The 17,688-nt window shown below is 42.1% G+C and overlaps 1 protein-coding gene across 2 annotated transcripts in view; it reads right to left on the bottom strand.

Moving 5' to 3' along the window:
* LOC138960210 (E3 ubiquitin-protein ligase TRAF7-like) overlaps nucleotides 1–17,688 on the bottom strand; it is a 70,402-nt gene that overhangs the window by 37,160 nt on the left and 15,554 nt on the right. For both annotated transcript variants that reach the window (XM_070331991.1, XM_070331992.1), the window contains 2 exons: nucleotides 16,946–17,065; nucleotides 15,953–16,084 (listed from right to left, as the gene is read on the bottom strand). In XM_070331991.1, coding sequence (XP_070188092.1) covers nucleotides 15,953–16,084; nucleotides 16,946–17,065 — 252 coding nt within the window. The remainder of the gene's footprint in view (nucleotides 1–15,952; nucleotides 16,085–16,945; nucleotides 17,066–17,688) is intronic.

Raw genomic sequence — 17,688 nt, 5'->3', positions numbered from 1 at the left:
CGAGAGGTTGCGAGTTCGACCCTGGGTCAGGGCGTTAGCAATTTTCTCCCCCCTTTCCTAACCTAGGTGGTGGGTTCAAGGTGCTAGTCTTTCGGATGAGACGAAAAACCGAGGTCCCTTCGTGTACACTACATTGGGGTGTGCACGTTAAAGATCCCACGATTGACAAAAGGGTCTTTCGTGGCAAAATTGTATAGGCATAGATACAAATGTCCACCAAAATACCCGTGTGACTTGGAATAATAGGCCGTGAAAAGTAGGATATGCGCCGAAATGGCTGCGATCTGCTGGCCGATGTGAATGCGTGATGTATTGTGTAAAAAAATTCCATCTCACACGGCATAAATAAATCCCTGCGCCTTGAATATGTGCGCGATATAAATTGCATAAAATTTTTTTTTTAAAATAACAAAAATCCCTGCGCTTAGAACTGTACCCACGAAATACGCGCGATATAAGCCTCATATTGATTGATATTGATTGAACACCAATCTACCATGATGACTTGCTGACTAACCTTTCTGAACCGCAGGGAAAGCCACTAAATGAAATTTATTCATCGCAAAATGACCACTGTGCACAGAGACCACCCGGGCTGTTCAGTTTTTGTTTGCATGTGGCCAAAGGGTGGGATGGTCTTATCTCATGTAAATGCCTGAACAGCTCTGAGACGGCGAGCCGATCTATTTACACGGGAAGGAAAGTGCCTTCAAGATGCCCTGGTGGAAAGTTCCGATATTCAATTAGGTGAATCGTTCCAGTGTACAACGTTTCGACAGGATGGACTGGACTAGATAGAAATGACACGAAAAGAAGACAAATCCGTTTTCGAGCGGCACACAACACACAACCGTATGAGACCCTTAGGGATGTAAATACGATACCTCCAAAAAAAAGCAATCTCGAAAAAGAGAGTTAAGATCCGTTTGATTGTGAAGCCCGACATCAAATCACTTTCCCTTCGACCAAAAAAGGAACACCTAAAATTTGCGCAATTATCACTGTCTCGATTTTCTTTACCAATCAGAGATTTAGATTGTCTGTTTTGTTGTTCCAGAAGATGGCAAAGGTAAGAAGACAACACCATCTGCAGACAGTGGTGAGTCCTCCCACATCCAAACCAGTTTCTAGAACTGTGCCCACTCTGTAACAACCCAAACAAGTCTTCTAGAACTGTGCCCGCTATGTCACAACCCATACCGGTCTAGAACTGTGCCCACTCTGTCACAACCCAAACCAGTCTTCTAGAACTGTGCCCGCTATGTCACAACCCATACCGGTCTTCTAGAACTGTGCCCACTCTGTCACAACCCAAACAAGTCTTCTAGAACTGTGCCCGCTATGTCACAACCCATACCGGTCTTCTAGAACTGTGCCCACTCTGTCACAACCCAAACAAGTCTTCTAGAAGTGTGCCCGCTATGTCACAACCCATACCGGTCTTCTAGAACTGTGCCCACTCTGTCACAACCCTAACAAGTCTTCTAGAACTGTGCCCGCTATGTCACAACCCATACCGGTCTTCTAGAACTGTGCCCACTCTGTCACAACCCAAACAAGTCTTCTAGAACTGTGCCCGCTATGTCACAACCCATACCGGTCTTCTAGAACTGTGCCCACTCTGTCACAACCCAAACAAGTCTTCTAGAACTGTGCCCGCTATGTCACAACCCATACCGGTCTTCTAGAACTGTGCCCACTCTGGCACAACCCAAACAAGTCTTCTAGAACTGTGCCCGCTATGTCACAACCCATACCGGTCTTCTAGAACTGTGCCCACTCTGGCACAACCCAAACAAGTCTTCTAGAACAGTGCCCGCTATGTCACAACCAATACTGGTCTTCTAGAACTGTGTCTTCCCAAATGGTGCACTTACATCATTTCTTTCAAAACCGATCCCATACCGGTCTTCTGGTACCGTGAGCCTAGTCTATCACAAGTGAACCCAAACCAGTCTCCTTAATGGCGTACCTCTATCCATTTTGTTAAGAACGGTCACTGAGCCAAGACCAAGACCAATCACCTGTAGCCATCATTTCTATAACCACGCCCAAATCATTGTCGGATGGCCACTTGTCGGCTCTACGTTGTTCCACACTTCCCTGTCACATGTTGTAAACCTGCAGACCAGTCTTTTTCATAACCACAACCCATCTGTAACCAAACCCACAAAAGTGTTCGGTGGCTACATGTCACCTAGATTCCTATGCTATGTTTTCGATGGTCGTTCAAAGATCAGTCGACTGTCATTAAACCACTTTACTTTTGTCAACTGTTCCACTATTCCTACCATTTCTTTCTCTTTGAGGGGCCAATCTCTACAACCCCCATTCTCTCTCAAGCTCTGCTACCTAGCTATTGCAGTCTATTGAGAATGGAAGTATTCTCCCATGTCGACTATTGGTATTTCTCTGAATCTTGAATCTATGCCATGGAGACAAACTTCTACCTGTCCTTTTACCGTTTTGACGTGATGACCCCACAAAAGTTTGATGACGGCAAAGCAACCAAGAACCATGTAGCTTCCTCACATATCAATAATCTCCGTCAATATAACCCATTCCGCTTCGCAGAAAAACGGGCTTACTGTACTGTCGTAAACTCTACGCCCCGGTCAATCAATACCTTTCAACCCTGAACTCCTTGAATTCGAAGAGAAATAAAACCCTTGTCTCCATTACCCTTCAAACCAACCACTGTGTAACGACGTCAACCACTGTGTAACGACGTCAACCACTGTGTAACGACGTCAACCACTGTGTAACGACGTCAACCACTGTGTAACGACGTCAACCACTGTGTAACGACGTCAACCACTGTGTAATGACGTCAACCACTGTGTAACGACGTCAACCACTGTGTAATGACGTCAACCACTGTGTAACGACGTCAACCACTGTGTAACGACGTCAACCACTGTGTAACGACGTCAACTACTGTGTAACGACGTCAACCACTGTGTAACGACGTCAACCACTGTGTAACGACGTCAACTATTGTGTAACGACGTCAACCACTTTGTTTCCTCTTTGAACACGCTTTTTCAAACAAAATAAATCCATCCTGACCGGCACGGTTGGCCTAGTGGTAAGGCGTCCGCCCCGTGATCGGGAGGTCGTGGGTTCGAACCCCGGCCGGGTCATACCTAAGACGTGACTTTAAAATTGGTAATCTAGTGGCTGCTCCGCCTGGCGTCTGGCATTAATATGGGGTTAGTGCTAGGACTGGTTGGTCCGGTGTCAGAATAATGTGACTGGGTGAGACATGAAGCCTGTGCTGCGACTTCTGTCTTGTGTGTGGCGCACGTTATATGTCAAAGCAGCACCGCCCTGATATGGCCCTTAGTGGTCGGCTGGGCGTTAAGCAAACAAACAAAATAAATCAATCCTGTAATGTCTTACTAATTTTTCCTTTTCTTTACGCACGTAGAAACCGCCTGCCCTTTTTTTTTTTTTTTTTTTTTTTTTTTTTACCAATTCAACTATTAACTGTTCTATTGTTTTATTGACCACTACTGTCCGTTCCGTCTTCCATACGTGTACATCAATTAGCTTCAGAGAAAATTAACTCTCCGGGAACCAGTAGGAAGAAAACGCAGAAATTAATGCTGAAGTAATATTATTGTTGAATCAAATATCTTTTGTTTCTGCTTTCGCTTCTTATGATAATCTACCGCCTACCTTATGCATTGATATTGCATGTGTTTACGAGTTCATAAGGGGAAAAATGGGGCATTTGTACGTAGCGTGAAGAAAACGCAGGTAAATTCAAACAAATAAAATAAACAAATAAAATAAATATATTAAATTAAATAAAACTCACAGCGCCCCTAACCCCGACCCACCCACACCCATACACACAGAGATAATAATAAAATAGTAAATACATAATTGAGTTTCGTAAGCAGTACTCGGTGCCTTTAAACGTGTCTAACGTTTAACCTCAACGTGAAGGGCAATGGTAGCAGCAACATGTAACTGAGTTTCGCAAGAAGTATTCGGTGTCTTTAAACGTGTTTAACTTTTAACCTCAACGGGAAGGGCAATGGTAGTCGCGACCGCTGGATGATGACCAAAAATGACAAGCAGCATGTGTCGAACGTGCCTCCAAGTCTTCTCGTGTCCATTAAAGACTGTCAGGAAGCGCCAAAATCCAATATTCATCACTCCCGACTGGTGACATGCTGTCCGAAGCCTGAGGAAGCTGGGTCCTTTGAGAGTCTAGCGATGAACTTCGTGCGAACACCTTAAAGGAACAATCCTTCCTGTGTAACATTTTTCTTCTTCTTCTTCTTCGTTCATTGCGGATATTACGTGTATGACCGTTTTTAACCCCGCCTTTCCAGGCTGCCATACGCCGTTTTCGGGAGACTCCTTTCAGGCTGCCATACGCCGTTTTCGGGAGACTCCTTTCAGGCTGTCATATGCCGTTTTCGGGGGACTCCTTTCAGGCTGCCATACGCCGTTTTCGGGAGACTCCTTTCAGGCTGCCATACGCCGTTTTCGGGAGACTCCTTTCAGGCTGCCATACGCCGTTTTCGGGAGACTCCTTTCAGGCTGTCATACGCCGTTTTCGGGGGACTCCTTTCAGGCTGCCATACGCCGTTTTTGGGGGGACTCCTTTCAGACTGCCATACGCCGTTTTTGGGGGGACTCCTTTCGGGCCGCCATATGCCGTTTGGGGGGGGGGGGGGGGGGCTCCTTTCAGGCTGCCATACGCCGTTTTCGGGGGACTGCCCGTGTAAACAATTCGACCTTCCATTTCAGATCTGGGCAGGGTTTTTTCCATGGACTTAAGACCCCCCCCCCTCCACTGGTACTTCCACCAAAACTCAACAAGGCTCTCTGTGTACAGTGGGGATGTTTATGATGAACTTATTTCTTTCTATAAATTTAATTCATCCAAAATGTTCACGCTGCACAGAAAGCGGCCAGGATGTTGTTTTGGGGTATGTGTCCAAGTGGAGAGATATTCGCATCCCATGTGACAGCCTGGCAAGATCTGACACGATAAGCCGCACAGTTTCCACGGGAAGGACTGTGCCTTTAACCTATCTGTCCATCCAGACCTTTCACATGGCCTATGTGCTGAAGACATTTTTACGGGTTTGACAACTTCGCTCCGAGTGTTATGAAAAGAGCACTCAATGTGATTGTGTTACTACTGCATTACGCTGTGTATCATTATTCATGCCGGAGGTTTTTTGAAAGACAATGTGTGTGTGTGTGTGTGTGTGTGTGTGTGTGTGTGTGTGTGTGTGTGTGTGTGTGTGTGCGTATGCGTGCACGTGTGTGTGTGTGTGTGTGTGTGTGAGAAAGTGCGCGGGCCTGTATGTGTGCCTGTATGTGCGCGTGTCTGTGTGCGTACGTGTGTCTGTGTTTTCTAAATGTACGCAGAAGCACATGTTGGAAAAAGTTAATCTCTGTCCCCCAAGACGTTCCTTGCTCAAACATTCAAACTTATCATATGTGAACCTGGACGGATAAACCAAAGCAATCCCTACCCCAAGGGCACCAAAGTATTACATTTCCGTCAAATCCCGCGCTTTTTCCTGAATAATGACGACGACGAAAGCCTGTTAAAGCCCCTTCGCGATTTGCTACACAGAATTAGACAGGGGGAACACTTACCGGTGGATCTTCAAAACTAAAAGCCTTTCCTCTGGTTTTCCTCTCCCTTTTGAGGGCGAGTGACAAATCGATCGAGAGTATCGCAGTACTTTACCGTTACAGTTGAAGAGACGATAAAAAAATAATAACCAACCAACCAACCAACCAACCAACTTTACCGTTACATATACTGATTTCTGTTTGGTGTGCCTTCTTTTTTCCTGTTAATTGATTGCTTATTGTAAATGAGAGCTTTGCATATAGCACATGGAGTACATTTTTTTTATTTATTTTTTTTTTTTTAAGATCAGAGATTTTGTATTTACGTCCGGCCTTATTTACTACCAGGGGAAGAAGGCTTGTCTAGCCAATGGGCGGTTCTGGTGAGGTTATGCCCCTTCTTTCTTTCGGCTGGTAACAGGCGGAACTTCTTCTTCTTCTTCTGCGTTCGTGGGCTGAAACTTCCACGTACACTCGTGTTTTTTGCACGAGTGGAATTTTACGTGTATATACAGGGTGGGCCATAAAAAGTGTCCACATTTAATTTGTTAATATTTTTCCTGTAAAGTGATATTTTCTTTTCTGTTTCAGATAGAATTTGAGACAAGCATCTTAGAATTCTTTTAAAGCCTGAATGGATCGCATTCCAGTACAGGAAAGGACCAAAATCGTTGAACTTTACTTTGCTATCAATTCTGTGGTTCTCGCCCAGCGCGCTTTTCGGAGAGAGTTCCCTGGCACACACTGTCCATGTGCGAGAACTGTGAAGCGCCTCGTGGATAAATTCAGGAACACTGGTAGTCTCGCAGATAACAATAAAGGACATAGTGGTCGACCATTTTCTGCTAGAAGTCCAGCTAACATTGAAGCAGTAAGGGACCGTTTGCAGGAATCCCCACGAAAATCAACAAGGCGGCTGTCACAGGAAGTCGGTATCTCGAGGACATCTGTACGAAGGATCATACACAAAGACTTAGGATTGATTCCGTACAAGATACAAATTCTCCAACAACAAACTGATGCAAACAAAAGAGAAAGGTTAGAATTCCGTCAACGCATTTTTGAAAGAATTGAAAACAACCCAGGAGTTCTCGACCTCATTTTCTTCAGCGATGAAGCCCATTTTCATTTGAGTGGACATGTCAACAAACAAAACATGAGATTTTGGGCACCTAATCAGCCCCATGAACACATCCAGCCACCACTGCGAGACTACCAGTGTTCCTGAATTTATCCACGAGGCGCTTCACAGTTCTCGCACATGGACAGTGTGTGCCAGGGAACTCTCTCCGAAAAGCGCGCTGGGCGAGAACCACAGAATTGGTAGCAAAGTAAAGTTCAACGATTTTGGTCCTTTCCTGTACTGGAATGCGATCCATTCAGGCTTTAAAAGAATTCTAAGATGCTTGTCTCAAATTCTATCTGAAACAGAAAAGAAAATATCACTTTACAGGAAAAATATTAACAAATTAAATGTGGACACTTTTTATGGCCCACCCTGTACAGGCGGAACCTCGCGGCAAGATCACACGAAAAGGGAAAAAACGTCCATTGGCCCCAAATAGCATGTCGCTTTGGTAACAGTTCGTGTGTAAGTCGTGCATTTTATACGGTAAAAAGACAATGGTAACAGACGGAACCTCGCGGCAAGATCACATGAGTTGTCTCGCGTTATAACCCCGGAAGCGCTCATTTTACCCGTGTGTAGAGCAGGAGCTAGCACATGGAGTTGACAAAACGTTCCATGGGCATAACACGTAAGGTTACATACATTGTAAAGCAAACAAGGAGGTACAGGGCTGAGGTGCACGACAAAGTTACCACCCAAACGGGTTTGTTTGTTTGTTTGTTTGTTTGTTTGTTTAACGCCCAGCCGACCACGAAGGGCCATATCAGGGCGGTGCTGCTTTGACATATAACGTGCGCCACACACAAGACAGAAGTCGCAGCACAGGCTTCATATCTCACCCAGTCACATTATTCTGACACCGGACCAACCAGTCCTAGCACTAACCCCATAATGCCAGACGCCAGGCGGAGCAGCCACTAGATTGCCAATTTTAAAGTCTTAGGTATGACCCGGCCGGGGTTCGAACCCACGACCTCCCGATCACGGGGTGGACGCCTTACCACTAGGCCAACCGTGCCGGTACCCAAACGGGTGACACCCGCAGTGTTGGATTGGTTAAAACTGAGAGTTGGTTTGATTTCAACGAATCAGAACCCGCGGTTCACAATCATTCTTCATACCATGAGTGATCGAGAAATGACTCACACAGCGTGCAGTAAGAATGGCTTGGTCCAAATTTCCTGGAAACCGTCAAGTCCGGATATTTCTTTGAGTAATCTTCTTTCCACTTCTGATAAGGCCACAAAAAAAAAATAGGTCTGTTTACGGTAACCCGACCGACCCTAGTTTTTAGGCCCGACCCTAATCTTTTTTTTGGATCGTCTGAAAAAAACAAAAAAAACGCATCCAAAATAGAGCTGTTTGCGCTCAAACAGCAGACGACAGCAGGGAGGTAAGCTCAAAGTACTGTTTATAGTTATGTTGGGCAAAAACGGATTGATGAGAAGAAATGAACTGTGAAACATCATAGAGAGGGGAGAACAAAAAAACAAAAACAAAAAAAGAGGGAAAAAATGGGAGAAAAAAAAAAGCCCAACCTACCGACCCTATTTTTTCACCCTATGTTACCGTAAACAGACCTATTTTTTTTTTTGCCTAATAGATTCTCTTCTTCTTTGCCCCACACACACTATCGCGCTCTTCATCGTCAGTTTCGTGTCGGTGTCGGTGTTGTTCCTTTCTTTTGGGAGGCATTTTGCAAAAGGACACCAACAGGCAACACGTGTAACCAAAGTCCCGGAAGAAGACACCGTTCTTACCGGAAATGGACGAAAGACGTCTTAATACTGAGAAAACTATCGCGACTTTTTACCGAAAACATCACAAATATTTTTTTCTCAAAATCGCGCCAAATTGCGGAAGACTTCAAGCAGTGCGCGGACAAGCGGAAAAACGATCTTAAATCCCTAAAACTTCCGCCCATTCCGAAAGAGTAAACAGGTCTGGACTGTCTATATTTGTGCAACATTAATTAAAGCAAACAAGTTCCCACCATACACAGACTGGAATGCTGTAGAGTTTCGGAATGCGTCCAAGAGCAAGGAACCTCTTATACCATGTGAAAACCAGAACAGATATGCGCTGGTGTCATATGATCGCTGACAGAAGAAGGAAGGTGCTTTTTAAAAACCGCCACGGGTTGTAGGACCAATCACGCGTCTGATAACCAGAACAATCATACGTATGAAGATCAACCAAACGCAATCATAAGTCTGTAGAACATTGAGAGAGAGAGAGAGAGAGAGAGAGAGAGAGAGAGAGAGAGAGAGAGAGAGAGAGAGAGAGAGAGAGAGAGAGAGAGAGAGAAAGAGAGAGAGGGAGACAGAGAGCAGAGAGAGACAAAGACAGAGAGACAGATGGCGAGAGAGACAGAGAGACAGATGGCAAGAGAGACAGAGGGACAGAGACAGACAGACAGACAAGACGTGAGGGGGGGGGGGGGGGGGGGGTATTACGGGAAAAGCCAATAACTTTTACAAACTAACTTTGCTCCTCTGAACTCTGTCGGGAAATTATTTCACCCACTGTCGAAAATCTGATCGTTAAGTGTCAAAGTCTGTCTCTATTTCTTTAAAAAGAAAAAGAAGAGTGCACATACTGAAGAACTATCGACCTTATTCGCAAGACATCCACTGTTAAGATGTGTCAAAATCCAGAAAACAGACTAATGACAGAAGTCTCAACCTTGTTTCTATTGACCGTGCAATTGGTATTTCCCTCGCCATTACAGTGACTTTTCCTGACAAAGTTATTTCTTGATACACTGCATCAAAAATAACTGCGATTTTCGTCAAAAAGTAAGAAGTAATTTTTAAAGAATAATTCTATTTTTCAAGGATTTTTGCAATAAGTGAAAGTTCAAAATCTGGTTAGGTATCGACAGCATGTAAAAAGTTGAGCCAAAGTAAAATAATTAGCCGTCTGGATAATGCAAAGGTCAAACTATCGCAGATTGTGATCGTTATACCGTCAGGCCTCGTCCCCACTTCAAAAGAGAGCCAAACTTTTTTCGTTAAAAATCACTTTCTGCAACTTTAAGCAAAGTCCACAGCTCACAAAATCAAAGATTTGTATTATTGGTGTTCGTGTCTGTTTAGCGGTTAAAAAACACAGGACATGGTCGATAGCGCATAAGACCTGCCCAAAGCACAATTTTTAAAAGGATAAAAACTTCTTTTTTTAAAACTATCTATCAAATGAAAAGATTTGCAGGTCACGCATGACATTCAGCTGTCACATAGCGACAGAGTTTAAGTTCTACATGCACACATAATTTCCTGAAAGCCTTTAAAAGCATTACACTAGGACCGTGTCAGTCTAGATTTATTCTAGGAACTATGACCTTGTCAGTCTAAATTTATCCTGTTTTGACAACATTTAATAAATGGATGGACGCACACGGGCGACCTCTGACGTCACACCTATAGGCAATGAATTTAAACAAATCTCTTTCACATATCTTTTTTTAACGTCAAGCAAAACAAAGCTAAAAGAAGTACATGTAACCAACTTTCCAAGTTGAAGCCACAGACCTCCCGGCTTACCTTCTCAGATCATGGTTTTACATGGATAAGAACATCCCTCCACTTAAACACATACCAAAAATCAACATCCTTTCTGCTTTCTCAGCAGAGAGAGAATGTTTTAAGATAAAATTTCACAAAAAGAAATTAATTCATACCAAAATTCCCACTTTGTACAGACAGCATCAAGGCTATTGATTTTTGGTAGATGTCCAAGTAGAGGCGTGGTCTTATCCCACGAGAAAGGCTAGCCAGGTCTGAGATAGTAAGCCTTTTTATTTATGTTTTATTTTATTATATTATTACACAGGAAGGACTGTGACTTCAACTAAAACCGTCAATGTTAAATCTTCATACAGTATCAGCATTATTCGATTTTTGTGCTGGTAAACATGGGTGTTAACTAAACACGCCCCTGGGTATTTTAATAAAACAAAGTCTCTTAAGTATTAATTAGTCAGGAGACATCTGTTCGTGTTAAATCAAAGTGTTGTGTTCCTTTATTATAACATTCAATAATGGCTTTGTATTTATGCAACTGAATAAAAAAACTGTTTAAACAAAACAAAAAAGTGTTGGTAAGCTATGACACACGTGCTTCTTCCTAATTGTTACTCCTGTGTTGGAGTATGGGATTCAGTCGATGTTTCTTTACGCTTTCCTTCTTGTATTTGATTTTTTGGTAAATGCTTTTAATAACGTGCGAGCCGTATTCCGTCTGTTCAAATTGTGCGCTGGGTGTTCTTTGTGTTTCAGTCTGCAAAGAATGATGGACGATCGTTCACAATTAACCCTACATACATATATGTGACAATATATTTATATATAGAGAGAGAGATTGACGTCAAAAGTGAGAATGCGGAAGAATTATGTCATGAGCAAGGGAGGTCATCCTTTAATATGTGCGTCGTTGCCGCTTACATTCCAACGTGTATTTTTAACTTTTCTTCAAAAGTAACAAGCGATTGAGTGCACATTTTGGCATTTTTAGCGGTGTTCTCATTCTAAATTCATATATATCTTCTCCTTGACTAAGTTCTTTCCAGCAAGACAGGCGCCCGCCCATGCACCTTTGGTTACGCTCATACGGACTCGGAAAATGTATTCGCTTATTATTATGTACAAGTATATTTGCAAGCAGCAAGTATGCAGGCACTCTGACATCTCTAGAAAAAGGCGGATGTATGAAAACAGTGCATGTAGACATATAGCGCTAAGGTTTTTTTTTTAAGTCCAGACGACCAATAAGGGCAGAATAGAAACCAGGAGTGGGCGTGGAACATACTGCTCGCCGAGACTTGGACAATACAGCTAAAATGAGTTTTTATTACAACACGAAAGATCAAAGGCTTGATGTCCAAACATCAAAGAAGGGCTACGAAGCATATTATCAACAACCCATGTCCGTCGCGATATAACCTTCGTGGTTGAAAACGACGTTAAACACCAAATAAAGAAAGAAAGAAACAACCCATGTACACAACTTGCTCGTTTTCAGCCATGACGTCATTAAGGGCTATAAACGTCATTATGCAAACACGCTGCGACTATAAATTGATTGGACAATAATTGGAAGTTATAGGACAACATCAAACACATAACAACAATTATATGAACTGCCGACGTCAAAGCAAGAGCAAAATTCAAAAGCAGACGGACGATATCAAAGCACTGATATAGATCAATACATCAAAGGCAAAAGCGGGAACAGGGGGAACAGAAGTGATGAGGAGGCCGGAATTGTACGTTGATTGAACAAATACAAAAACCTGAATCATGTGAAGCACGCTGCTCGTAAATCACAAAAGACACTTAAAATATTTCTTACCTTCGTGATTCGATTTTGCGCGAACGATAGACAACTTTTCATTCTGTCGAGCAATTCGTTTTCCTGACATTCCTTCGACACTAACATAAAACAAAAAACACATAGTGACGTATATAGTTTCGGGTCACTGGGACCCGCTTTCTAATGTAGCTGAAACAATCCTATACTTTTTTAAGTTTTGTTTTGTTTTCCTGGAGGGTCGAACCACCTGAACAAGAACTGTTAGACTTCTGATTCTGAACTTCTTTTTTCTGAAATTACCAATAGTGAGCGAACCCGTGTTCTACAACTCTTTTTATTGCTGATTTTGACAATTAACCAAGACACAAAACTCCTTGAGATTGGGGTTTAAAATTTACCGAAATTCGAAAAATTTGCGATAAAATCTCATGTGTGAATTTCTTGTTTTTCTGTGCTGTGCAGGCTACAGATTCTACGGCCCAGACAACATGTTCAAACCCCGCCCTGCGCGCTGGCAGTCTGGTATGAAGCCTCAGGGCTGGCTGGGTAGTACAGTGGAACCTCCCTTTTAAGACACCCCCCCGCCCCCCAGTTTAAGACTCCTTGACTCCTTCCATATTCAGACCCTGTTTTCTCAGACTTTCTGTTCATAACCTCAGTCAATTTACCCCTATTTTAAGACTCTCTCCTTTTTTTAAGACCTGATTTTCAAAGATTGTTGGAGGTCTTTAAAGGGGGGTTCCACTGTATCTGGGTCCTTCCACACAGCTGGGCTCTACTTTGTCAAATGATTTGCCAGTCCTTTAATGCCTATCAAGTACTTTTAGGACCCCAGTTTTAAGCTTCTCGTCCCCCCTCCCCCCCCCCTCCCCCCATAAGGACACATTTTCAAATTAATTTTTCTGTTCCTAACATCTGTAAACTTATTTCGATACATGCATTGAGATTCCCTTCATTTTAAAAACTGACTTAGTCAGATTTTTGTTATAGGTCCTTTTAAGAGGGGTTCCACTGTTTAGCGGCGAATACAATACATGTAATATCATATTCTCTTGATTTCTGTTATTAAAACTCTAATTAATCAATGAAACAAACATTTTTAGAGAAAAAAGTTATACCCATTTCTTGTCTTTTCAACAACAACAGATTGTATTTAAATCCATGTCACATCCTCTGGTTTCTATGTTAGTGAGTGATGTGTTTTAAAATGCTCGTAATATATTAAACAAAGACAATGAATCTGTGCAACTATTCCTTATTCTTTCTCTGTGGGCCAGAAAAATATTTGGAAATGGCAATTTTACATATGAAACCAACTTGCGTGTGTGTGTGTGTGTGTGTTTAAGCGTGCCTTCATGCTTGCGAGAATGCACGTGTGTGGATTTTAATTGTGTTTAGTATTTACAGAGATAATATGCATATGGCACAACGCACTAATGAATGTGTGAAGCATATACTCAAGCAAAAATACACTGAAAAAAGAATACCAAAAGATCCAGACCAGTGGGCAAACAGACTGATAGACTTGTAGGCAGACAGAGAAAAAGATCGACAGACAGACAGAGAAAGTCACAGAAACACGGTTATTATTGCATGACTAAACAAATTTAAAACTAACAGTTAGTATGCACCAACAAATTGGATCAACAACAACAACAACAACAACAAACAAGTCGCGTAAGGCGAAAATACAACATTTAGTCAAGCTGTCGAACTCACAGAATGAAACTGAACGCAATGCAATTTTTCAGAAAGAGCATCGTCAGTCCACCTCCGCTCATGGCAAAGGCAGTGAAATTGACAAGAAGAGCGGGGTAGTAGTTGCGCTGAGAAGGATAGCACGCTTTTCTGTACCTCTCTTCATTTTAATTTTCTGAGCGTGTTTTTAATCTAAACATATCATATCTATATGTTTTTGGAATCAGGAACCGACAAGGAATAAGATGAAAGTGTTTTTAAATTGATTTCAAAAATTTAATTTTGATCATAATTTTTATATTTTTAATTTTCAGAGCTTGTTTTTAATCCAAATATAACATATTTATATGTTTTTGGAATCAGAAAATGATGAAGAATAAGATGAACGTAAATTTGGATCGTTTTATAAAAAATTTTTTTTTTTACAATTTTCAGATTTTTAATGACCAAAGTCATTAATTAATTTTTAAGCCACCCAGCTGAAATGCAATACCAAAGTCCGGCCTTTGTCGAAGATTGCTTGGCCAAAATGTCAATCAATTTGATTGAAAAATGAGGGTGTGACAGTGCCGCCTCAACTTTTACAAAAAGCCAGATATGACGTCATCAAAAAGTATTTATCGAAAAAAAGTTCCTCGGATATCATTCCCAGGAACTCTCATGTAAAATTTCATAAAGATCGGTCCAGTAGTTTGGTCTGAATCGCTCTACACACACACACACGCACAGACACACACACATACACCAATGCATCACACACACACACACACACATACATCAAAACTTGACTAAATGTAAAAACAACAAAAACAAATAATCATAAAAAGTGTTCTGCTAGCGACAGGTGCTGCCCCTGGACCTATCAACCCTGCCATGGCCGAGAACGAACTGGAGTACTACCCCAAGCTTTTCAACCTCCTCGAACAAATCGGACGTCGCTAAAAGGAACATAACTCCTCTCTCAAGGGGCGTTACTCTCTCACTGACTCTTGTGTTACCGACTTCAGTTCTTGTTTTTGATTTTCCAGAAATACCTTTTAGTTTCTTTATGGATTCCTAGTTTCTACAGGTTTTGTTTTATTTTGTTTTGTTCGGTCTACAGTATCCCCTTCTTTCTCCTGACAGTTGTTTTAGTTATCATCATTATGATCATGACTGTTTCGATTTGATTTGTCTCTTCAGCCAGAGATGAAATGTGGGAGCAAGAAGATAAGGGAAAAGGGAAACAGGCCATGTTGAATAAAGTGACATGCAAGGCCGTAGTGTTGAAGGGTTGAGGGTATGAGGGCGGTGGAAGGGAAAAGCATCTCACAACTTTAGAGTGAAACGTTATCCGAAGACAGCACACACAAAAAGACACAACAGCTTATGTAGCAGAAGGGCGCCACACACATTGGGGGGAAAGCTTCATACTACACTAACACTAAGCACTGTTATTACTGAATGAATTGGTTAAAGAACAGATATTGTTGCAGACAGCGTTTCACCTTGTTTACCTCCTCTTTTGTTATCTTTTCTATCCAATAAACAAGTTAGAAAATGATAACATTTGTATGTTGATTCAAAGTGTGTGTCTGTGTGTCTCTCTCTCTCTCTCTCTCTCTCTCTCTCTCTCTCTCTCTCTCCACATCCCCCCTCTCTTTCTCTCTCTCATTCTCTCATGTATGAATTCATGATTGTTCTCATAAATGTGTGTATCTGTCTGTCTATTCACCAGTATGCCTTTGTCAATGTGTGTGACAGGCAATGAGGGAATCGATATCGTACCCATGGCTGCTATCACAGAAGACTTAGTATCCATGAATCAACAAACCAAAGATAATCATAATATTTGCAACCCACATACAAACAAGCAAAACATATGTTACATCCAAAGACGAACACAGTTAAAAATGAAAACGCAACAAAAAGGCAACAACCAAATAACCGTCCAACCAACAAACCAATCAAAGTTTTCACAAACATTAGAACAAAATCCAGGAATAGTTAAATGATTGACAATAAAATATCCTGTTTTCTGATTAGCTTCAAACTACACACACAGACACACAAACAGACAGACACACACACACATTCACACACACACACACACAGACACAGACACACACACACACACACACACAGACACACACACAAACACACTCACACACACATTTTAACAACTTTCAACGGCAACAGAAAGATGCTTCATCCAGAACTTACCCTGAGGGAGCGATCATAGGAAGCGCTGAAGACTTTGGTTCCAGAGGCTGTCTGTAAGGCAGAGAGGGCGTACACCGTTCCAGAATGCCCCATCAGCGTGGACAGCTGCTTGTACGTTACCAGCTCCCACACCTGGCCCCAAACAAACCCAAGAAAGCGATGACGATGACAATGACAATGACAATGACAATTCTTTATTCAACGAGGGTCATAGATTAAGCAGTGATCTGCTTTTTTACATCCAGTCCTCGCCCTAAAACGGGACTAACTAAAAACTTCTACATTTTAACAGATAACTGAAGAAAGAACACATTATACGTATGTACACAAAATGCATTGCATATACAGAGGAACATTGCGAGTGCATTGATGTGAATTTAGTGGTATAGAGCAGGTTGTACTCACGCATTAAAATGTATGCACTGGTCTAGTTAAGCTGAAGTCAAGACCAAACATGTTTCTTTGGTCCAGTGAACTTTGTTAAAGTTGAGTCAAAAACTATGGAATTTAATAAATTACTGAAAACTGTGGACAATTTTCAGTACTTAACTGTCAATGACTATTATTTTTGAGGACTGTGACGTAAATAAAAGCTGTAGAATGTATAAACCTGCTGCAGGAATTGGGAGATGAGCAAGAAAGGCAAACGCCCCTTCATAGAACTAGTACATACATGCACCATTAAACACACAAATACATGTATACACACAGGCAGATGCACACACACAAAAAAACACACACACACACGCACACACACACGCAAACACAGAGGCAGATGCAGACACACACACACACACACACACACAAACATGCATGCAGGCACACACACACACACATGCATACACACACACACACACACACACACACACACACACACACACACACACACACACACACACACACACACACACACACACACACAAAAACAGTAGGAAATAAAAAAATAAAAACACTGAAATAAAAAACAAACAAACATGAAGACTTGCAACTCACATGAATGCAGTTCTCATAGGTGCCACACAAGATGTGGTGTTGGGTGATGGTGATGCTGTACACACTGCCGCCAGACGTCTCCAGGTTACGCACACACTCCAGGCTGTTCAGGTCCCACATCTTCACAGTACACAGTACACAAAACAAATAATACAGTGGAACCCCCCTTTTAAGACCCCCCAATTTAAGACTTCCTCCCTTCTAAGACCTTAGTTTTTAGGACTTCCTGTTCATAACCTCTGTAAATGTACCCCCAATTTAGGACTCCCTCCTTTTTAAGACCCGAGTTTCTCAGATTTTTGGAGGTCGTAAAAGGGGGGTTCCACTGTTGAAGATTTTCAGAAATAACTCCGTCGGGTTTGTACAGGTTGTAAAAGAGTGAATACCCTTGCTTTTCCTCTGACAAATAAAATCACCCGTGCTCCTGTCAACGTGTTTCCGACACACCCCTCGCCAGTGATTGGCCCCTCCAATGTTTGTGAGAGTAAAATCAAGGGTATTCACTATTTCACAACTCATACAAACCACACAGAGTTATTTTCAGAATTTGTCTATTGGACACATATTGTGTCACAGCAACATTGACAAAAACATCTAAAACCACAAGGTTTTTTGTTACAAAGCTAGCATTCAAGGCTGCCACCCGTTCCTCGCGTTACAGAGAGATTAGTACGAAAATTATTAATGACATGTGGACGGTCGGTCGCAGGTCTGTCACAAGTCTGGATTGTGTCGTAAAGTTG

This window comes from Littorina saxatilis, linkage group LG2 (genome assembly GCF_037325665.1).
Source record: "Littorina saxatilis isolate snail1 linkage group LG2, US_GU_Lsax_2.0, whole genome shotgun sequence".
NCBI lineage: Eukaryota > Metazoa > Mollusca > Gastropoda > Littorinimorpha > Littorinidae > Littorina > Littorina saxatilis.
This window is presented reverse-complemented; position numbering and strand designations above follow the sequence as displayed.